At 41.3% G+C, this 23,955-nt stretch overlaps 1 protein-coding gene across 2 annotated transcripts; it reads left to right on the forward strand.

The window, feature by feature from the left end:
• Positions 1–2,245: 2,245 nt before the first annotated feature.
• On the forward strand, positions 2,246–23,127 carry CRK (CRK proto-oncogene, adaptor protein). 2 transcript variants are annotated; one of them, XM_036906218.2, is made up of 3 exons: positions 2,246–2,666; positions 10,681–11,216; positions 20,190–23,127. In XM_036906218.2, the coding sequence occupies exons 1-3, from the start codon at positions 2,426–2,428 to the stop codon at positions 20,325–20,327; spliced, it is 915 nt and encodes a 304-aa protein (XP_036762113.1). In that variant the 5' UTR covers positions 2,246–2,425; the 3' UTR covers positions 20,328–23,127. The 2 variants fall into 2 exon arrangements, with proteins under 2 accessions (XP_036762113.1, XP_036762114.1); XM_036906219.2 differs by having other exon boundaries at positions 10,681–11,046.
• Positions 23,128–23,955: the final 828 nt, after the last annotated feature.

The raw sequence follows: 23,955 nt of genomic DNA on the forward strand, positions 1-23,955 counted from the left end.
GAGGAAGAGGAGAAGAGAAAGGAGGGAGGGATAGGGTAGACTTGCCTTCCTCTTGTCCCAAGACTGCTCTTGTCCCTACTTGGTTGGCCTTTGAATTGGTAAGATTCTCTATGCTCCAAGGAAGAACACCCTCCAGTAGCTGCTTGGGGCCAGGTCTCTCCATTTTGCCAATCTCCTTGCTTATTTCCAGTTCAGTTATGATTTGTTCTCTCGTCCCTCCCTCCCTCCCTCTTTCCTTCCCTCTTCCCATCTTCCTTCTTTTCCCCCTTTCTTCCTTCCTTCCTCCATCCGTCTTTTCCTTCTTCACTCCCTCCCTTCTGTTAAAGTACTTTTTCTGTTATGTCTGGGAGGAGGCTTAGAGGCATAGCTTCAGAACCCCACAGGAAGTCTCTGGATAAGATCCTGCCTCAAAGCCCAGCCATCCTGGGGAAGTGAAGAACAGGCGCTTCTCTTTCCCAAAGGGCCAGAATTCACACTGGGGTGGCTTCAGCTGCTTGCTGGCTTGTGTGATGGGCTCTCACTAAGTCATGGTCATGATGAGTCATTCACAGCACGGAAGGTACCCTTGCTCCCCTCCCCTTCCCAGAGCAGGCTCAGGGGTGTGTGAAGTGGTTACACAAGAGGTGTGTTATTCATATAAGACCATAACCCAGAGCTGACTGTTTTTTTTTTAATGTCTATTTTTGCTATCACCGCCCCCCTTTCTTGTCCCAGAAGTCTGAGGAGATAGCACAGTGAACATAGCTCTCTTCTCCTCCCAGGATTTGAATTCCAGCTCCCCACTCAGCAGCTGTGTCTCTAGACAAGTTACTTAGCCTCTCTGAGCTTCATCTGTAAAATGGGGATAGTTGTAAAATAGGTTATTGAGAGAATTAAATGAACCATAGAAGGGCAATTAGCGCTAAGCCCGGCAGATAGTATTCCCTGAGTAAATGTTAGGTGTGTTATGAAACATGTATGGAGTGCCTCCTATACTAGATGCTTAGCCTCTGAGGAACTATAGCACGGAACACAGACCTGTAAATGAAAGATTATAGTACAACAGGTAAGAACTACAGCAGAGATAATTTGGACATGTTGCTGTTGATGCAGAGAGGGAGCCATGTGGTGGTCAGGAAAGGGAAGAGATTTGAGTTTGAGATCCCGAAAGGACTGGAAGGGCATTCCAGGAAGAAACACAAGGTGCATGTAGGAGTAGTTAAAGTGAGACTGTGGCCCAGTTTTATGCTGTGAGCTAAACTGGGAGTTTTAACACCTAGAGACTATTAAAGTATTATAGAGGGTAGTAACAGACTCAGCTGTGATTCAGAGTGTGCACACTGGCAGATGTGTGGACCTCAGTCAGGAGAGACAAAACTATAGAGCGCCAGTGAGCAGGCTATTCACAGGAACACAGGCACAGATACTGAGCACAGAGACAGAGATGGTCATGACAGCAGGGAGAGTAGAGGGTACCCATCACCACAAGTAGGGTTTAGAAGAATCTGGGCAGATGTCTTGACAGACTCAACAGAGAGAATCCCATACTTCTACCTGACTTCACATATTCTGTTTCCTTTGTCTTGAATGCCCTTCCCCACTTGCCATTCAGCTCAAGTCACGTCCTCTGGGAAAGCCCTCTTGAAACCCTCAATAGACTGGATTAGGGAGCCCTGCTGTGGGCTCCCTAAGCCCCTTGTCCATTCCCTATCATAGCACTCGGCATTTCGTTGTCAGTTACTGTTTCCTGGTTCCTCCCACTGCTCTGTGAATTTGGTGAGGGCAGGGCTCAGGCTTGAACACCTTTGCACTTGCAGGGCAAATGTGGCATCAAGAATTGTTTGCTGAATTAATCACTGAAAAACCTTTAGCCATCCTGGGGAGAAGCTAGAGGAACCATCAGTAAAAGATCAGTGTCTCAGGGAGCTCAGGCCCTGGAGCCACATCTATCTTTTCCACTCCAGGTCGGTCTCGGAGACTCTGCCTAGGAGTCCTGGGCCTTCCAAGAACCTGAAGCCTGTTGAAGCACAGAATCCCATGAACACAACGCAGATACAAACCTCTGCGGAGAGCTGCTTGAGGCCCCACCCCTCGGCCCTAGACTCCACCTCCCCATCCTTTGCAGTCCCGGTCCTCGCCAGGAGGAGACGCCCATGAGAACGCATGCGCAGTGCTCTCTTAAAGTTCTTAGACCTTCTCCCAATGGCGGGCGGCGGTCCCCTTCCCGGCATCCTTCCTGGGTCAGGGGGCGCGTCATTTCCGGTGAGGAAGGCCTGCGGCCGCTGCCGCCATTTCGGGTGCTGCTGTGAGGCTGAGACCCGAGCCGGTCCGCTGGGCGGCGGGCGCCAGGGCTGGAGGGGCGCTCGCGGCCGCGGCGGCGGCGGCGGCGGCGGCGGCGGCGGCGGCGGCGGCGGCGGCGGCCCAGCGTGTAGGCGCGGAGGCGGCCATGGCGGGCAACTTCGACTCGGAGGAGCGAAGTAGCTGGTACTGGGGGCGGTTGAGCCGGCAGGAAGCGGTGTCGCTATTGCAGGGCCAGCGGCACGGGGTGTTCCTGGTGCGGGACTCAAGCACCAGCCCCGGGGACTATGTGCTCAGCGTCTCCGAGAACTCGCGCGTTTCCCACTACATCATCAACAGCAGCGGCCCGCGCCCGCCGGTGCCACCGTCGCCCGCCCAGCCTCCGCCCGGTGAGGGACGGACGGGATGGAATGGGAGGCCCCGGGCGGGGTTGAGGGCTGCCGAACTTCCCAGCCTGGCCGGCTGCTGCTCGAGAGCTGACCTCCACGAGGGATGTGGGCAGAGGACTGGAGTGACCGTAGCAGGGGGATGCCCTGCTGCTGGGGCTCGTTCCCACCGGCAAGCGGAGTATGCGTGGGGGTGGAAGAGCCGCTGACCCAGGCCTCTGGGTGTGACTTGGGAGGACAGCCCAGGGGAAGGGGAACTGCTTCGGTCCAGGGTGGGGCTAGCGCCAGGGCAGGGCCGGGTAACGTGGGGACAAAGAGCTGAGGGGGATGTTGGCACTGCGGGGGCATCACTTGGCAGCCGTGCCCAGAATGAATCCGATAATCCTACAAGTGGCTTTTTAGGCATGAAACATTTCCTGCAGTGTTGGAGAGCCGGGTTTGGCTGTACTCGCCTGGTGGCTGTACTCCCCTGGTGGCCTTTGATAGGAAGTCACATACTGGCCGGGAGGGATGGAGGCACCCTCAGGAAACCGGTCAGCTTTTTCCTTTCTTGGGCATTTTTCCAAAATACTTTTACCGGCCTTTTTCCTTGCGGAGGACGAAGGTGGCGAGTTGACTGATTTTATGATAGAAGAAAGCTGCCTGTGTTCGGCCCAGAATAAGTTGGTGCCCCCCTCACTGTCCAAGAGTTCTTAGTTCATAATGAGGAGGTTCTAGTTTTCAAAGTGTTTAGTGGAGGACAGATTTTTTTTTTCCCAACAAGCCAATAACAATAGAAACAGTCCCCTCCCTGAAAGTGAATGGAACTTAATTTCTCCTTGAACATAAAAATAGTTGGTCTTGCACTTCAGGGCCTCTCCTTGCTCACTAAGTGGGAGCTGTGGCCTGAGTCTTCCAAGATTTTGGGAACAAGACCCCACTGAACTCTCTGAGAATTTAATTTTCTGCACCGGGTCTTTCTTGCCAAGGATCATTGAGACATGAGTGTCTTATCCATGGCATTAGAGTTGTTTTGGGGTGTGTTAAGATTTATGCACTTAGTACCTGATATTTGTGAAATACAAAGTAATTCTGAGGTTGCCATTATCTGTGTAATAGCACCAAGAGTCCTAGTGCCTTGTCACTGTTCCCAAGTTGAAGCAGTTCCCTCCTGACCAGCTGAGACTAGATCCAGGCCAGTCTCATGTGAATTAGGAAGCGCTTGAGCCAGCCTTTGCAGACTTGCTCTTTTAGGAGAGTCCTGATTTAGATTTATTCACTCCAGCTAGAAATGGGGAGAAGGTATAGTCAGTCTCTTTGTTAACACATACCCACTTAAAAAGAGTATGGGATCTTTAAGCCCACAAATTATCTTTGGTCTAATAGGATAACATGAGATGGGAATATGGATGTAACATATATTTGTCCTAAACCAGATGCATTCTACTTTTTAGCACCTTTGTGGTATCTAGAGTTTTGCATTAGAGTACAGTGGCAGGATGACAAAGTGTCACTGAAGCTGAATTCTCTGTCTTTCCTTCATAAAACCTTGTGTTTTGTTGGTTGCGAAATTTGGAGATGGCAGCAGTTGGGTTTGTTTGAGCTCTCTCTACACCTTGACATTTTGACTTTGTATCTCACTGCTTACCTTGACACTGAGCTCCTCCTCTCGAGTTCAGATCCTTGGCCCAAGGTGAAGGTTGCCAGAGTTTGTGGATGGCATCTGGAAAGTTCATGGGCATTGTGATAACTCTGCTTTCTGCCAGGGGCCCTATTTTCCACATAGGGCAATTGATTCATTTGCTGTCTTTATAAAGATTACTTCAACTTTGTTCTCTCCCTCTGCCATCAAGCTCTTTTTTCTTGGGAAACCACACAGAAGACTTTCTTGAGTTTTAGAAAGGCACATGCAATATTAATAGCTAACATTTATTGACTGGTTATTCTATGCCAGGTACTTTGCTGAATAGTTTATGTCCTTATCTCATTTACTGTCTATAACAGCCTAGTGAAGAAAGTATTGTGATCTCCATTTATTGAAGTATTTCCATTTTGTAAATGAGGAAACTGAGAGTCAAAGATTCAGTAACTTGCTCAAGGTCACAGCCAGTAAATGACAAAGCCAGAATTTGAACCTAAGAATTCTGACCTGAGAGCTGAAACTGTTATGCTCTATTGAGATCCCAGCAATGTACATAGAGGACTCAACCCTTTCATCTCCGTCCTGGGGTCCTAGGTTCTGTTTGAAGACCAAAGGGGAAGGGTGACAAGAAGAAACAGGCTTTTAGTATCAGACAATACACATCTGCTATCTAAAAGTCAATGATGAGGCTTTCAAAATCCTTATTTGGCAAATTGAATGTGGAAAGTGAGCTTTTTGCTTAGGATTGTATAGTGTATTTTGTGGATGTAATAGGAAGAATTTGCATGGAACGGCTTAGACATAGTTTTTTAGAGGTATAGAAATAGACTGGACCAGGTATTCTTAACTTTTTCCAGTGAACCTGTTCTTATTTTGAGTGTTCTCCTTCTGCAGGCTACCAATACTGCCATAGCTCGGGAGTGCCCTGGCTGTACTCTGACAGCACAGAGCAGGGCTTGGTTAAGTTTGCTGGTTCTACTTTGTCAGGTTGTACTTCAGGGTACACCTCTTGGGAAGGCTTTGCAGTCATTGACCCAGTGGTTTTCTTCCTCTTGGAACAATGGTTTATTATTAGACCTTGACTAATAGAAATTGACAAAACTGAGTAAGTGCAAGTTACCGCTTCAACTCTGGAGTCTGGGTTAGTACCTGCCACTTAATACTTATGTAACTTCGGGCAAGTTCTTTTAACTTCTGCCTCAGTTTTCTCATCTTTAAAAGAAGGAAAATAATAAAACTGACCTCAGAGTTGTGAGGATTAAATGAGTTTTAGTGTATTAAATGCTTAAGAAAGGGGCTAGCATATAGTAAGTACTCAGTAAGTATTAGCTATATTAATCTTAGAAACAGCTGTGAAGTTTGAGGGGAAGAGTTGAAGCAGAATCGGAAACTACTCAGCTTTGAGAGGCTCAAGGTCATGCATAGTGTGGGTTGCTGAGTGCAGGTAAGATGGCATTTCTAAGGGAGTGGGGGGCTGGGGTGGAGGTGGGTGGGGCACATCAGGAAGTGGGAAAGGACTGGAGATTCAGTACATGGGAATAGGGTAGTGCCTGCTGGTAACTCAGAGTATCCTACCTATTATCCTAATGGGTGAGGGGAATATAAGAGTTTGCCTAATTGGGGTAGGGGGGGACAGGAACTAGTGTTGTAATTGTGCTGCCTCGTCAATGTGCTGGGCCAGGCCACTTCTCTGGAGACCCTGTGGGACTGCTAATTACTCACTGCCTTCTTTTTGTATCTTTAGCGTCTGTTTCCTCATCTTTACAGTTCTCAAACCTGGCCCTCAATATCAAAGAGGTTTGGAGTTCTTCAGTGGCTCTGGAGTTCTTCAGGGAGTTACTATTTATAGATTTCACCCCCAAAAAGGATTCCATGGTAAAAGGAAGTAGATTATTGCAGGATTTCTTCAAGCCTTTACTATGCTCATGTGAAATTACGACTCTCCAAGAGAGGCAGGTATTGGTTACTGGGTTTTTCAAACTTACTTGACCATAGAACTTTTTGAGAAGCATCTTGGGATTCTGTACAGTCTTCTCTGGGCAACAGTGCAGCTGATTTTGCATTTAGGGATGAATTAAAAATTTCTAAAGGAGTTCAGATGTTGGGAGGGTATTAAGCTGAATTTGCTTTTTATTGAGCACCTATAATGTACCAGTTACTTTTAGGAACTTTATTAGGTAGATATTTGGCTCCGTCTGACGTTAAATAACAGTTCAGACATCTAGTAAATGGCAGAGCCAGAATTCATCAAACCCAGTCATTCTGAAGCTGCAAAGGACTGTGCCTGAAATCCACCATTTTTAGAAAAGTTTTGTTTGCTTAGGAGGCCTTGCATTTAATACCCCTTTAGGATACCTTCTCAGATGGAAGTCAGTAGTGGCCTTTTAAGCCCTTCTTATTGGGTAGGTGTTAGTAAGTGTTTTTCTAAACAACCTCTGTAATTACTGTAGACAGAGGAGAAGGAAGAGGAGTGGGAATTAGGAAATAGGGAAAAAGAAGAGATGCTGTGAGATCAAGGAGAGGCTGATGATGATGAAGTTGCTGCGGTGGTACCCATGCCTGAAGTGACTGTGTGTTTTAGCTTTTAGCCCACAAAAACTCTTGGGTATTCATAAAACTTTAAGGGAGTAGAGTTGTAAAAACTGATGTATTTGAAAGCTAAAATGCTCTGAAGTGATGAGTTGAGCATGTACAGAAATGAAAGGAATATCTAACTGCTTGCATTGATTTTGATTTCTGAATGTGTTTAGTTCATAATCCAGCACAGGTTTGATGTTGAACAAGTCAGTAAGGTTTTCCAAGTCCCAGCAGTTAGAATCTTGTTCCGTTCTTAGTCTGTCTGGCTGTATCTCCTTCCTTTCCTGCCCTTCTATTTCCTGCTTTGGGCTGTTTGTGGTTGGAAGGAGATAAACTAGGGAAAAAGTCAGAACACATATTTGTGGTGAGGTTTGAGCTTATCTGGGGCTTAATGTGTGTTCAGTTCCCTCCCTTCTGGTGTTTGGATAGATGAAGTTCCATAGCCCCGTATTTCTTAATTGTTTTAGCAATACACAAAATCAAGTATTCCTCTGGAATTATTAGTGTTGAATTAGAATAAAAACGAATTTTAGGTAAAGTAATGTTGAAGTTTTCCCATGGTGTTTCGCTTGTATTTCTCTGTTGGGATTGTCAGGTCAAAAAATAAAACAAAACAAAACCAAAAAACAATTACAGCGGGCCCATTTCACATTATGTAGCATTTGAACAAGAAATGAACAACTTTCTACTTTTATGGCACATAAGCTGCCGGTTTTTCTTAACATAATTCTCACACTCATATTTCTAAGGAACTTGGCTTAGTGGTCTTATTTGTCCTGCTATCCCCTGTATGGTTCCCTTCTTCCCATCCTCCTCCCAAGACAGATAACAAGCACATTTCACTTGGGCGGGTACAGTAATGGAGGAACCATGATAATAGACAGCAGGGAGCATTTGCCTGCCATTTTAGAGGAAACAGTTGGGTGGTCAGCTGCTCCTTCGTTGTAATGTTGTATCTGAGAACAGTTTGTTGTTGATAATTGTTTTTTTTAAGAACACATCTCCAGTTGAAAGTGAAGGCCAGGGAGAGAAAAGGAATGTCTTCCTAGGATGGGCTGCATTGCTCCTTGCTCACCAACCACACTGTCTGCCTTTTTGTCCACAGCTATGCTATGAGCATGTCAAAGCTGGTAACAGTTTTTTCACTTAACTTCTTTCCCTCACTTCAGAGTTATATTCATTAAGAATAGTATCTAGTACTGGGCACATTTGGTCTGCCAGCCAGTGTCCCAAAAGGGTGACTAGTGAAAACCGTTCTTTTTGTTGCACCTTGGCATACAGTTGGACCAACTCTAGTAAGGGAGCTTTTCTACCCAGGTGTCACCATTTCCTAAGCCATGGGTACTCTACTGATATGAGGGTTCCCCCTACCACTCTGCCATGGAGGCAAGATAGTGCTAAGTAGGTTGTCTTGGATCTCACACCGATCCTGTCCTTAACATAGTTCAGCTGATCTGAAGGCTCTCGAATTAGCCTAGTGGTGATAAGCAAGGTGGTCATGCATCTTTCTGCCTATCAGACTTGAATAGGAACGGTTCTCCACCAGCGATCTATTTTAGTGAAAAGAAATGCCAGCATATAGCACCATCATGCTCTGTTACGTTCATAACTAAAATAATCTCTCCAGTCCTGCACTTGGAGCTCTTGGGGTTGCCTTCTGCTGGTGCCTGATGAGTTTGCCATAGATGGATGGACAGTCCTGGGTCTGGGCATCTATTTCAACATCTTGAGTTGGAGAGAGAGCTCAACAGCCCAGGAGTGGGCTGTTAACTTGTTTTAGCTTACAGCCATGAATTCTACAGATAGACTTTTGCAACATTAAGAAATGTGTAGCTGTCCTTTAAATTGTGTCTTTGTCTCATTCATTTGGGTGAAAAGAGAAGGCATTCATCAGTACTCATTCTGTACTGAGGACTTTGGGTTAACATCCAGTTTATCTTTTCACTTCTCCGTGGTAGTGAATTTTGAATGTACTTTTTCAGGCCATTCTGGAAGAAATATTTTTTCATACTGAAAAAAAATAATTAGGTCTGTTTTGTTTAGAGTGCAAATTAACTTAGATAGCTGGGTTACCACAGTGTTCCTATTTCACAGCATTAATTGCTATGGCTTTTAAGTGGATGAACCCAGTGTTAATAGGAGTGGAGAGGGTAGATAACCATTTTCCCTTAACAAACTAACCTTCATGAAATAAGTACAAATAGTAAACATAAAAAACATCAAACTACCAAAGATACTATTTACAAAGAGGTAACATTTCTCCTTATTTTTAATAGGCAGTGATTTTTTAAAACTGCTGTTTTGGCCAAGATGTGGGAGAAATGGGAACTCATAAACCACTGGTGGAAGTATAAAATTGTACAAACTTTTCAGAGGGCAGTTTGTCAACATAAATCTTAATGTTCTTGCCTTTTGATCTAGCAATTGCATTTTCAAGGAGTTTGTCCTAAGGAAGTAATAAAAATGTTCATTAGTAGATATGAACAGAAATGCTCATAACAGCATCATTTGCACAAGTGAAAAGTTGTGTGTACTTCATAGCCATTAAAAGTCATTTTATTGAAGAAGATGGGAAAATTTTTATTATATAAAATGTTTCTATTTTGTAATAAAGGCAAGATAGAGAACTGCATAGTACCGAGTTACAAAAACATGTATATATTTATGACGTATTTGTACATACATATACATATACACATATATATTAAAATCTGGGAGATTTTAAATCAAAATCCTTAATGTCCTATTATGGCAGGGTTAAAGCTGACTAAAAAAACAGATCAACAGTCTCACAAAAACCAATTTTCTATAGACCTATGTATGTATTTATCAGGAAACCTTAAGGTAAAAAATTCAATAAAGGTGATTGGATATTTTGGGTGTTCAGCAGGGTGCAGATTAGAGGATTATCTCCCTCATTAGAAACTTTGTATCTCATTTGAACTGATACGTGTTATTTTATTATCCTTCAGTTCTAGAATCTGAGGATAGAGGGAATACTTGCTAAAGTAATGCCCTTTGTCTAGGGTCACATACAGCTTTGCATGATGTGAATTTTAAGCATTCCTAATAAATACTGCTTTATTTTCCCAAGCATCCTTGTTTACCTTTTTCCATGACCTGTTTCTTCTAAGGGAACAATCTGGTTTCCATGTTTCATTTATATAAAGACCTTAGGAATTGATTTTTAAGCAGTTAGCTTCTTAGGTTCCTTGGTTCTTTTGCCTACTTAAGCTTTTTTGCCTGTCAGAAATGAAATTGAGATGAACAGTCATAGATTTAAAAAAATACTGTCTTAACACTTATTCTTAGGAAGTGTATAATTTAGATGTGAAGAGAGGGAACATTACGAGCTTAGTGTAGATAGATACCAAGTCTTCCCACCTCTACCTGATTGGCTGCTGGATCCTATGAGAAAAGAGAGCTTGCTACATTTACTGAGAAGATTGCAGCAAAACCTGGAACCTTATGCTACTCTCTAAATAGGATAGCAACAGAACATTTTGAGAGAATGAACATGTCTGCCTGTTGTTCTCTGTCTTTTATCCAGTATGAAAGCATGTCCTGCTGGTCTTGTCTGTTATGGCCTTCTGTTCCCTGCTGCAGGTGGTGATGGGCATCTTTCTTCTCAGAATGTATTTCGACTACAAAGTATGGTTTCAGTTACTACAAAAGGAATGATTAATTTTTTTCTAAAAAAATTTTTTTTCTGTGATTAAATATTGACTGAACGTGTGTGGGAAATGTTGAAAATCTGCATTTCCTCTCCATTATAATAGAGCTTTAAATAATACCCTGCTCTGTTTTTTTTTCCCCCAGGGGTGAGCCCCACCAGACTCCGAATAGGAGATCAAGAGTTTGATTCATTGCCTGCTTTACTGGAATTCTACAAAATACACTATTTGGACACTACAACATTGATAGAACCAGTTTCCAGATCCAGGCAGTGTAGTGGAGTGATTCTCAGGCAGGAGGAGGCAGAGTATGTACGAGCCCTCTTTGACTTTAATGGGAATGATGAAGAAGATCTTCCCTTTAAGAAAGGAGACATCCTGAGAATCCGGGATAAGCCTGAAGAGCAGTGGTGGAATGCAGAGGACAGCGAAGGCAAGAGAGGGATGATTCCAGTCCCTTACGTCGAGAAGTATAGACCTGCCTCCGCCTCAGTATCGGCTCTGATTGGAGGTAACCAGGAGGGTTCCCACCCACAGCCACTGGGTGGGCCGGAGCCTGGGCCCTATGCCCAACCCAGCGTCAACACTCCGCTCCCTAGCCTCCAGAATGGGCCCATTTATGCCAGGGTAATCCAGAAGCGAGTCCCTAATGCCTACGACAAGACAGCCTTGGCTTTGGAGGTACATAATGTGCAAAATGTAGAAAGAAGAGATCTGCTACAGGGTCTCCCTTTCAGACCTCTTAGAGCTTTGTAGGAATGCTGAATATAAACACCAGCACTGTGATGTTGTAGATGTCAAACTATTAAGTACTGATTTTGGTGTTTAATGTTGGGTTTTCTCTTTTTTATAGAAAACCTTCTTTGGAATGAGTAAGCTTAAAACTGTCTAACTGAATGTTCTAATTGACCTACTAAACATACTTTGACTAATAACACCACCTGGATTCACAGGAATTAACCTAAAATATTTTTTCCTCATTTACATTCTAATCTTTCTTTCTGTTTATCATTACCTAAAATAAGGTGGGCTTACACAGATTTGAGTATAATAAGTGGTCTCTATCAAAGCACTGAAATGGAATTTTCCCACAAAAGCTTAATGTTTTTACTTTAGGGGGCATGGGGTTCCTTGCCATGGATTGATTGTGTTTATCAAGTTAAGGATTTAGGAGGAACAGAATAAATGGTACAGATGAGAACAGCTGCATACCCAAAAGTGTGAATTCCAAGGAGCAGCAGGTTTGCTTGGTCTTTGTTGTTTGATACATCAAGAAGTCATTCCTCCGAAGGAACAAATTTTTGCATTTACTGGTGAATAGTTACCCTTGGTAGCCCGTGTTCTCTGGCCCACCATTACATTGTGTTTATTCTATTATTCCTCTCTAGCACTCAGTGCTTTGTCTCTTACCTCCTCCCTCTCTCCCTTCCTCTCTTCCTGAGTTACGCAGAGTTAGTGGTTCAACATAAAGCCTTATACAGAGGTGGCATGCTAGCCCATCTTTCAGGGCTACTGATACCACTTGAATGTAAGTAAATGGCTAACTTTCATCACCACAAGCTGAAGTTATGTTGAGCACAGATTAGTAGAGAAGGGGCGAAAATATTCTTGTAAACTAAAATCGACTTTAAATTTTGTTTTCTTTGGGTCATGTCTATAACACTGAGAAGTAAGAGCTGCCTTCTGTCTAAGTGGGAATGTTAGCCCACAGAATAAGCTAGAATTTATTTCAACCAGTTTCTGATAAACTGGATTTGAAATTTTTCTTTTATGTTCTGCTAGTGGATGCAAAGGAAGTTTACTTGAGTCTTACATTTTGACTGAAAAATGTGTATTTTTAAAGTGTGTATTTTTTGAGATCATGTTATGACTTAAAAGTGTTGTGCCCCTGCTTTGATGAGAAATGAAATGTATGTTGTCTAGGCCACACCACTTTTTCCCACTTAGAGTTTGGAGCATAAGGAAAACAAGTTTATCACCTCATGTTTTCATTTAAGTTCAGATGATGATAGCATCCAACACAGTGCTGTACCCATGACCCATGACAGACTCGACATTTATTACAAACTTGGTTAGTGCTGGGCTGGAGTGTGAAAATAGTGTTCATGGAGCAAACCAGCTAATGCCCAGGAGAGAATAGTTATCACATTAGTTTTGCTTTCATTTCCATTTCCTTTCTCTAAGAGAATTGTTTTTAATGATGCTTACCTTGTTCAGAAGCTTAAGTGCTCAGAACTGATTGAGCTGCTCTCCCTGCTGTGAAACATAAATCTTGTGAAATAAAGATTTAAGTAGAAAACTAGTTTATGATTTCAGTAAGTTTTCTTTTTGGTTGGATATTGGCTTTGAGCCGCATATGTTGATTGCTAAAGATGGTCTCTTTCAAGTTAGAACAAATACCCCAAGTACTAGTTTTAAACTTTATGTACTTAAAATGTGGTGTTAATCTAGCAACACAGAATTCTGGAGCTGGAAAGGACTTTACTTAGAAGCTGGTCATTGTGCATTATGTGAAAAAAACTGATATTTAGACAGAATGGATTTTTCAAACTAGTTGGAGGTGGAGATAAGATGAACCCAGATCTACCCTGGTGCCTTTTCTACTATTCCCAAATTCAATTTATTATTATTTTTGTTGTATAACAGTGCTACTGCTTTCCTCAGTGCGGGTCCTGTGTTTTCGCTGACAGCATATCCTCTGTTTACTGTCAGGGCAGAGAGTTCCCCCTTTCCCATCTCTGTGGTTTTTCATAGGAGCTGATGCCTAATCCCTATTAAGGTGATTCTTTCTGACTTTTTAATAGAGTTTTACGATAAACTAGAATCACTGCATTTTAGAATTGGACCCTAGAGATAATATATTAGACCAGCAGTTTTTAGACTGCTTCTCAGAATTCTAAGATTTCCCAGGAGGTGCCTAAGGAGAGGGGAAGCTAAGGATGCAAGGCTCTGGGCTCCTTCTCTCACTTCCACCAAAGCAACTCATTTTAACTGCATTATAGATTGGGATCTCTCTAAGATTTTCTTTGACCAAAGGTTTTCTGTACTTAAAAAAAATTTTTTTAAGTTTTCAAGAACCACCTGTTCTCACCTTATTTGGTTCCTACATTGGCATATTTGCTGTGAGTAGAGTTCCCCGCTAGAATATGTTCCTAGATATTTCTTCTCTCACCTTCTCCTCCCACCCACCAGATTACTCTAGTAGAGATGAAGGTGGTATATAACGAAGGGATTAACTCTAGCTAACGACCAAATTAAGGGTATTTCTCTGCCCACTTTTCAGTTCTTTTAGTCATATTCTCATGGCACCAGCTACTGTTCCATCCTGGTGCTCCTGATGAAGACAAATTTTAAACAAATGCAGATAGATATATTGAGTTTTGAAGAAGAAATACTGGAAATAACACTAGGATAGTACAGAGGTACCTTTCATTTTTTTCATCTTAGATTTACTCCAAGATTTTGATTTTAGTTTTTTTTGTTTCAATGGCTGCTTGGAACCTAGAATAATGATGAATTTTGTCTTATAAATTGTAAATTACAGGTGTTAAAGTTTATTTTTTGCCTCTTAAGACTGTGTAGAACAATCACATTATCTTTAAATGTACTGATCATGTAACTTCCATTCTCTGGCATTCAACTGACATTTTGCCTTTGATAGATGATAAAACTTCAGAGTAAGCAAGGAGCTTCTCAGGTTTTACTAAGATTTGGAGCTCTTCTTCAGGGCACAGATAGGGAAAGTATAAAGTGCTTTGGGTTCCTGCTTTATATGCACTAGTGATCATACCAACTCCTTATCTCCTAATATGGAACTCTGAAACCTAAGTTGTTAGGGCCTTTTGACCTGAATATGGAAAATTAAAGACCCCAGTTTTCCATTTGTTACAGAGAAGAAAAAATGAGTTTGGAAGACGTGAGAGCAAGTGGCAAGTCCTTGCTGTGTCCAGCTTGTCTTTTTCTGAAATTGTAGCTATAGGTTTATGTATTGTTCATTGAAACAGTTCTCAACTTTCCCTCTCCCTTCCATCCTTTTGGACATCTTCATTTCAAATCATAGAATCTCAGTGGAATGAGACTTTGGAAGTAACTGATCCAACTTCTCAGACTTTGAAAGCAGGCCCTCTGGTATCTTCACAGATTATTTTTAAGCATCTGTTTGATTATTTGGACTTTTGGGGGACTGTTAACCATAACAGTGGATTCCAGAGGTTCCAAACTTTCTTGGTTCATAACACCTATAGTGTCTCAGTATTTCACAGTACCCCAGACCAAAATAAATACCTAACAGTTCGATTTATTAAGTAGGTAGGTTCAAACAACTAAATATTTATATTCTAGTAACTCAGTGCCCATTTGAAAAAAAATAAACATAATTGAAAGAAAACAGTATTTTAATTTTAATCGTAAATAACTGCAGTCACTTAACTAATCAGATGTATATACCTATTAGACACCACAGTTTGTCAAATGTTGGGATTGTATTGAACACTGCAACCCTGATTTCCTATTCCACACTTATTTTCATGAGTTACTTGTTTTTTTTAATCATAGCAATGCCAAAACACAGTTTTGCAAAGGTAAGGCATCTTTAAAAGGAAAGTAGTGTGATCTAATGTTGAAATTTCGTCAGTTGCCTTGAGCTAGTAGTTCACATGGCATACCAAATGTCAAGTATTGCTGTTTCCCTCAAAAATTTAAATATATTTAAATATTTCCTGGCATCCTCTGAGTTTGCTGCAATGCCTCTGACACTAACACACTTTGAGAACCTCAAGTCTAGTTCATTGTGTTAGTTTTTAGAAAATCCTTCATGTTTAGCTAAAAATGTACCTACTATATGTGGTTACCTCTCACCAAGGGGATAGAGAACTTAGTTTTTGGCATTATCATTTGTTGAGCTAGAGATCTTTTCTGACTTGGACTAGAACCAGGATTAGTAAGACCTGTCTTCCGGGATTTGGTAGGATGTTTTTTCTCTTCATCCGGAAACTTACAGTTAAATCTCAAAGACCTGCAAAATTCCACCAGTATGGCCAGTGCCTGTTTCAGTCCATCTCTGAGGCAAGTAAATCATTAAGGCTGTATTTTCCTCACTTGTTTCCAATGATTCAAAAGACTGTAGATGAGTCCTAAATATTACCTATTCCTTAGATCAGAGGTCTGCAAACTTGCAGTAAAGGGCTTTACAGGCCATATGTTTCTGTCACAGCGACTCAACTCTGTCATTGTAGCAGAAAAGCAGCCATAGACAAAACAACAAATGAGCTTGCTGTGTTCCAATAAAACTAATTACAAAAATAGGCAGCAAGCTGGATTTGGCTCGTGGGCCATGGTTTACTGACCCCTATCTTAGATTGCTGTTGCTTTCTTAACATTTTTTCTTCTTCAGCCAAATACTGAAATATTTACTAAATGTATTATTAGTGTACTTAAAAATGTTTTAGGCCAACGTTTCTGTACTCCATCTGTACTTGCTTTTCCCTGACTTAATATGAATTTGTGTGTGCTTGCTGCACTGAGTTCACTAGAATCTTGGAGTAAGCGTGGATCAAAGGAATGCTGGCAATTGTTAATGCCTCTCCTGTTGGATAGTAGTGACAGAGACTAGAAAAGCAGTCATGTCAGGTTATACCAGCAAAGGAGGCACACACAGTTTCCTGATGTTTCTTGTTTAATGAATACCAAAAATTAATGCGCCTTTGGGTTCCAGTTTCTTTCTCATTGTCACTAGAATTCATTGGCCCTTTGCTCCTGGACCATTTCTAGATTTGACTACATCTGTACCAAGATCAAGATTTGCCTTGGGAAATATGCAGAGCTAGGGAAGAAAGCAGTGTTCATCAAGTTCCCTGGGAATGAAGAAACTGATAGTAGCCACGTTCAGTTTTTTTAGATTTTTTATCCTTTTTAAAGATCATACTGTCATGTACTTGTAGACTTGCTCCTAAGGACATGGTATAGGATCGAGAGGCTGAGAAACTGGACTGTAAGACTACCTAGGTGGTAAAAGAACCATCACTGTCCCCCCTTTACAAGGTGTTAGAGAGCTCTGCCTCATAAAAAGAAAGCACTGCTTGTAGTGCTTCAAGTCCTTTATAAGGTCAATATTGCTCATTGGTATGCAGATTAGGATTCTTTCCCATATGTAACTTGAATTTTGAAATCAGTAGTGTTACAACTACAGTTATTTGCTGCACTCCCTGAGAAGTACGTTTCTTTGAATCTTACCCATTTCTGGGTCATGTATTCAGTTTTGCTCTCTTTGCCGTTGAGATCGTACACCAACCTTCAAACCCATGTGCATTGCCCTTGCCCTTGCCCTTCTGGTCTGCGCTTTGGGAACTCCGCTTTAGTGAGTTGTCACCTAACAGGAAGGGCACAAAGTCTGGTTTGTTTCTGACTTGGAGAAGTATAGCACCATGTTCTTAGACTTCCTTGTCTCCTCCTCCACTCCTCCAACTGTCCCCCCCTCAGGCTTGACACTCCACCATTCTTCCAAACTGTGGAAGTGCTAAGGCCTCATGTGGTCTCAGGATTGTTATGTTGCCTTTGGGACTTGTCTGTTCATGACCTCAGGAAATATTCATGTGCTTTGAATATTTCAGGGGAAAGACTCCATAGGGTACCAAGGGTTATTTAATTTTAATAAGACCTTCCTTGAAGTTGTACTGCAAGGCCACTTTGGGCAGGTTAATTAGCCCAATTGACTGCCTACAGCTTTTCTCTTTTATTATTTAAAAATCAGAATCATTTCTGAGTCATGACATAGCCTTTGTTTCACCCTCCAATGTTCAGGCCTCTCTGCCAAGAACTTTGTTAACTGTAAAAAGATTTTGGATTCTAGAATGTGGTGGTGTTTTCCTGAGCCACCTTGGGTAGTGTTAGAACCAAGAGGTTTTGTGTATTAGAGATGGCCTTCATGTTGTCCAAAGGTCTATAGTTTACCCATAATTTCTGCCCTCTAGTAACATTGCCTTACAGGAAACCCTTATTACCCTTCAAACTCTGAAAGAAGAAAGGTCTGAGGGCAGATAGATAATCAAGTTTTGCCCTGTTTATGGGAAGCTGGTGTGGTCATGTGGTACCAATAACAGAAAGAGTTGAGTTGGCCCACTTTCAACATACCCTTCTCTTAGAGCTCTGTGGGGTAGGATTTGAGATAACACTAGCAAACATCCTTTCCCTTTTTATTTATTTTAAATATTTAGATTTGAAATCATTCGGTAAAATGTACCTAGAATTTACATGTGTGTTAACCACTCTAATAAAATTTTAGAACATTTTCAGCACACCAGAATGTTCCTTTCATGTCCCTTTTTAACATTAGTAAAAGTATGCATTTAGTTTGACAGCTGTTAGGATGACAGCTGGGATGTTATCAAACCAGGTTCTTAAAAGAAAGCCTCTTTGCCCCATCTGGAGGGGAACCTAACATGAGTGGCAATTTAAGGTTTTGATAAGAGCATACACATCCATAATCATTTTTCTCTTTCCTCAAGTTGGGAACTAATGTATTACTCTGGGCCTGGTGTCCAGAATAGCACTTGGTAGGACATTAGTGTTTTAAGAGATAATACAAATAAATACTGTAAGTATTGGAAAAAGAGATGCTGCACTTCGTAAAATTGACCTTAGCATAGCAAGGGGCTAGCAGCACAGACATTCATTCCAGTATCTTATGCTGTGTGTGTGTGTGTGGAGTCAACGTAACTGACAGGTCAAAAACAAGGAGAATTCACTAGGGAATAGTCATGGTATGCTGATGTTGTACCTAGCTTCTTGCAACACTGCAAGGATTCTAAAAAGGGACAAGAAAGAGAAAATATGAGAACTAGAATTGGGGATATAGGAAGAAATCTTGTAGACTGCTTTTACTCTCAAGGAAATTTTTGCTTGACATCTAATCATCTTCTCCCCAAAGACTATGAAAATCTTTTACTTGTCATAATTGGCCAGCTTGGATATCAGGAATTTTGAATTGGAGGATTGCTGGGAATAAACAGAACCCTGGTGCTAGCAGCCTTTGGCACTGGGTCTGCTTGCATGAATGGGTATGCAGTATATCCTTCTGTATCCTCCCCTTACACCGTCAGCCTTAATCTTAGCAGTAGCAGCAGATCAAGCTGATATTTCTCACCATGGTATCTTTCCCCTTGCATCTCTAATAAGCCCAGGTTTTTGTCTTCCTTTTCTCACTATCTTATGAGCCCCACGGTCACTTTAGGTCTCTGTGATTTTCAGTTAGTTCTTTAGGAAACTACAGACAGGCCCATAGGCAGTTTCCTATGAGAGAGAAAAAGCTTGTTCTAGAGAAGGCCCTGCCTAGGCCTAGACTCAGTTGGCTTCGGCCAGTAGGTGGCCTACAGATATTCTTAAGGAATCCCTAGTGCCCTGAAAGCATAATTTGAAAGTTCATAAATAGACTTTGGAGCCAGATACTTCTGGGCTCAGATCCCAGCACCACCACTGCCTTTGTGACCTCAAGTGTATTATGTAATTGCTGTGAACCTCACTTTTGTCATCTGTAAAATGAAAAAATTCCTGTCTAACGGAGTTGTTATGATTAGAAAATACCTTACACAAAATATCTTATCCTCTGTAGTACTTTATGAAAGTTTAATAAATAGTAGTTATTAACTTAATAAAACCAAATGAACAGTTATGCTTCAAAAGCACTATATGCTCAGAACTCAGTTGCTGATAATTAAAGGATAATTATAAAGTTCTTTAATCCAGTGACATCTGGGGCCCATCTCACCATTGTTTGATATTTTGCCACAGGGTGGATCTGTTCATCAGAGTGACCTTGTCTTAAATTTCATAGTGGAAAGAGGTATAACTTAGATTGTTGAAAGTTTATATTTGATATTACAACAGGAAACTTTTTATAACAGAAGCAAAAACGTAATGTCCCCTTCTTGTTAGTGAACAGGTACCAAGTGTCAACTGAGGTAGCAACAAATCTGTAAGTACAAGAGGTGCAGTGGTGAGGTGGGGCCAGGAGCACCAGCCGGCAGTGGCCTGCTGAGCAGAGCTTGCTGAAGAAGGGGGCTTTGCAGGGAGTTGATGGAGTTTGGAATTTGGCCTATACCTGCCCAACTGGGAAAAGCCTTGCCTTGGTAGAAAGGTGAGGGGAACACTTCATTTTCTGGGACCAAATGAAATTGTTTCCCATGATTACATTCTGCTTTACAAGCAGTAACAGGCCAGGATATATATATGAGTAAAATAGTGGGCTGGGCGGCTGTGTTGCTGCTGTATACCTGGGGTTGTGGAGACTCCTTCCCCTAGGCCAGGCCTGTGGGGCAGGCAGGAAGCTAAAGGTAGTGGTACAAAGGAAAGGATTTCTAGCTCACTGTAGTTGGGATTGCTCATCCAGAGGTGCTTGTAATTTCCAAAAGTACCATTTTATAGGGTTCTTTCTATTTTCTGTATTCTGTTTTTCTGCACTGCTAAAATCACTTCTTCTGCCTGCATTAACCACAAGTAATCAGTCTGGTGGCTGGGGCTTGGGAGGCAGTGAATAGCCATTTCTGTAATGTCAGCCCTAGAGCAATCACGTGGGCAGGGTATGCCTAACCAGAGAAATGGAGTTTTTCAGCTTGTGTTCATAACTGGAAATAAAGTGCTTTCCTTATTCTCCTCCTGCAGGTCGGTGAGCTGGTAAAGGTTACGAAGATTAATGTGAGTGGTCAGTGGGAAGGGGAGTGTAATGGCAAACGAGGTCACTTCCCATTCACACATGTCCGTCTGCTGGATCAACAGAATCCTGATGAGGACTTCAGCTGAGTATAGCTCAACAAACAGTTTTGCTGACAGATGGGAACAATCTTTTTTTTTTTTTTCCAATTGCCATCTATACAATTTTCTTACAGATGTCAAAACAGTCTAGTTTATAGAAGCATTCTGTTACCTGTGATCTTTTTTAGACCGAACTACTCCATCCCTAGTCTCATTTACCACTTTCAGGGTACGAAACTGGAGGATTTGTGTGTTAACTTCTGAATTGGCAATTTTAGGTGGTAGCAGCCATGCCTTAGTGTGTCAGAAGGGATAGGTGTGTTGCCTTCTTTTTCTCAGGCAGTGCAAATCAACCTGTGGAAACTGTTGGACAGGACGGGAGTAGGCACACTGCCTGATTTACTCCGTGGTTTCATTTTCATTCTGAAACCATGCTAACCAATGGCAATAGACTGTTCCTTCCACCCCCATGAAGTAGTCGTGCACCGTGTGAATAGTAAGTACCCAGTGGGATTGCTTTTTCATTTATAGAACATGACCATGGTATGACTCACTCTGACAGTTCAAATCTTGAGATTCTGAGAACACTACTAGAGGCATTTGTTTTCCTTTTTGGTCAATGCTTCATACTTTTTCTTGGGATTCTTTCCACTCCTATCATTCTTTTTCCCCAAACCTTCAAATAGGTTAATTCTCAAGAAAAATGTTTATTTTCATTCCAGGTGACACACAGGATGTGCAAAGCACTTTATTCAGTGCATAGCTTTAAGCCAGTATTGGATTGACAGCCCAACTCCTAGCTTTCTGCCTGCCCTCAAGGGGTCATAGCAGGTTCACACTGCTACCACAGCTAAACAGACTCCTGGCTGTTGGGACCCAGCAGGGCCATTTCTCCTGAGTGTCAGTATCCTACTAGGGGACTCTTTGGAATTCTCAGCTTCTACTTGATGTGGAAGGACCAATCACTTAGAATATTCCATAGAGGGTTTGGGGGCCAAATTCTGCCCTTTGCTCTACTTGCAACTTAAATAAAAGTCAAGTTAAAATTACTTGAGTTTGGGGGTAGGGTTAGTGCTTTGAAAGTGTTTGAACCAATCATGAATTACTTATGTATTACTCTTTCAGTGGCCAGAATAGTGCTTTAAGTACATTATATTATAAACTGCCTTTATTTTTGGCTCTTTTTCTTTACATTCAAGTTTAGTTTACAAACCCTTTTAAGTATAGAATGGTTTATATGGGGTCAGATGCTCCAAAGAATAGACTTCTGAGACCAAAAATAATCTAGGCTATTTAGACAACAATATGAAACTTTCAAAGTTAGTTCCCAGTCTAGAAAGGCACTTAATTGGTCTATGCTGTGGTATGACCAATAGAATCACCTAATATTTTTCTTTGGGCCTCATTTAGAAAAGTGATATATCTTTCTAATGTTTTACATAGGTTAGTGATTAATTTGCATTCTTTGAAAACATACCAAATCATGGTATCCCAGTAACTAGCACAATGCCTGGCACAGTCAGTGTGCAAATGTTTGTGTGAGTGAGTGAATGAGGGGTGGTAGAAGCTCATTACATGGCACAGGGAAGCCAGCTGGCACAGGATTACATAACATTACCATAAGCAAACTAATGAGTTGACGCTAATTTAATAGATTTTTACCTCACACTAAGGTAATGCTTGATAAAGACATTAATACTAGACTTTTAAAATGTTAGCACAGTGCTATGTGCCCATAGTGGGTGCTCGGTTGTGTTGAATGAACGTATTTGCAATACTAGACTTAATTCCATCTGACTGCTCCGTTAAATTTCAGTTAGAGCATAGATACTGTAAAATCCAAATACACATTAAATTGTTTTTCTGAAAGTATGACATCTAAAATATTTGTTAAACATTGTCACAACTGATTTGAATGTTTGTATTTTCTTTTGTCTTTGACTTTAATACTGGCTTGTAATGTCTCTTCATCATATGTAATATTAGTGGAACATGCAACTCTACCCAAATCATAAGAATTTCTTAATGATCGATCTAAGCCATTACATGAACTCTTGGTTTGGAGTTGGCTGGGTGTGGCAGCTGTTGGACCTTAAGGAATCGAAGGACTTCTTATAAGTATCTTCCAAAAACAAATGCTAGAATCCTGTTCAAGTTACATGTGTACATTGTCACAGAGCAAAGTGAACTGAAATTGGCTGCTGTATTTTATATAATCATTTCTGCAAAAGCCCATTTTTTGGATACTAATATTTGACATGGTTAATTCCTATTAATTTGTTGGAATTATGTATTGTTAATAATGCAAATAGGTAATTTTTAATTATCCTTAAGTAACATTTCACTATTAATGGTTTGAAATGGGTGATAAGCAAACCAATTTGAAATAAAAGACGATCATGTGCCATTGTATTATAACACTATACACTTTCTTGACAGTTAAAAATTTTTTTAAATGTTTTTTTGTAGCATGTATTGTATATGTTTATAGTATATGTAGTAAATAAAAATATGGCCAGATGTTTGGCTTGGTGATCTTTTGAAGAAAGTAATCTTTGAATATTTTTCACAAAAGAGCCAAATTGTTTTGTTTAGAGAAAAAGATGTGTGTGCATCCAGCAGCCTACAGTCATATCATCAGATAAAGAAACAATTATACATACTCTGTGGGTACTCAGTAAAGATGAGATTGGTCATTGGTTATATTTCAAAGGGTCTCCAGAAGTCATGAAATAATTCATATGAGGGAAACAAAGAATGGTAATGTAATTGGAAAGATGGAGTATTATGGACAGAGAACATCAAAATTTGTCCAGAAGTTGTTATATGTGGGAGTGAAAAAAAACAAGGTTGTAGTTAAGGGGGCTTTGTAAAGCACACAGGAAGTTTGGATGTTATCCAATAGATTTTTAGAATGCTAGTGTAGATATCCAGAATAATTCTCCCTTTTTATGTAAGCAGTATATTTCCAGGGTGGATAATTTAGAAAATTTAAAAAGTTAAATAACATGTTCTTCCCATTCCTTCCAATTATTTGTTCAGAATCTTTGACCCGTAGGGGGTCCACAGATAGACCTCATAAGGAGTGTGGCAGAGATTGCTCACTCAAATCCACATTCTCTTCTACCTGTATACGTTGCTTGACTACATTTCCCAGGTTCCCTTGCTGTTATGTATGACCATGTGACTGAGTTCAGCCGCTGGACCTTGTGCAGAATGCCTGCACCACTTTCAGGCCTGGCCTCCAGAAACCTCCCACAAGTGTTCCTGCAATGCTCTTCATTTCCATCAGTGGAAATGAGATGACACCCAGGTCGGAGCTTTCATCTGCCCAATCCCCAAATCACTGCATGGAGAAGGGCCTCTCCAGCTTAGTGACCAGCTTATTTAGCAAGAAATAAAATTCTGTTTGGCCATTTTATATTTTAAGGTCTAATACCTACAGTGGTTAGCCCATTCTGACTAATATAAGTGAGTTGAATTGGGTAAGTGAGAGGTTAACCAACTGGCAGGTTGTGACCACATGATGCCAAAGCTTTGTAGAAACCAACAGGATGCTTCAGGCACTTCAGATAACCAATGAATAAATTTTTAGTATAAATATATACCTTGTAGTATCTGAAGTTGAAATTTAATTGGGTGTCCTGTATTTTTATTTGCTAAGTCTGGCAACTCT

Source organism: Manis pentadactyla, chromosome 4 (assembly GCF_030020395.1).
Source record: "Manis pentadactyla isolate mManPen7 chromosome 4, mManPen7.hap1, whole genome shotgun sequence".
In the NCBI taxonomy this organism is placed as follows: domain Eukaryota; kingdom Metazoa; phylum Chordata; class Mammalia; order Pholidota; family Manidae; genus Manis; species Manis pentadactyla.

Excerpts from the sequence above, each read along its gene's own strand:
- CRK (XM_036906218.2), top strand. The coding sequence starts at position 2,426 with ATGGCGGGCAACTTCGACTCGGAGGAGCGAAGTAGCTGGTACTGGGGG. Across the intron at positions 2,667-10,680 it reads GCCCGCCCAGCCTCCGCCCG|GGGTGAGCCCCACCAGACTC; the intron begins GTGAGGGACGGA and ends TTTTTCCCCCAG. Across the intron at positions 11,217-20,189 it reads AGACAGCCTTGGCTTTGGAG|GTCGGTGAGCTGGTAAAGGT; the intron begins GTACATAATGTG and ends CTCCTCCTGCAG.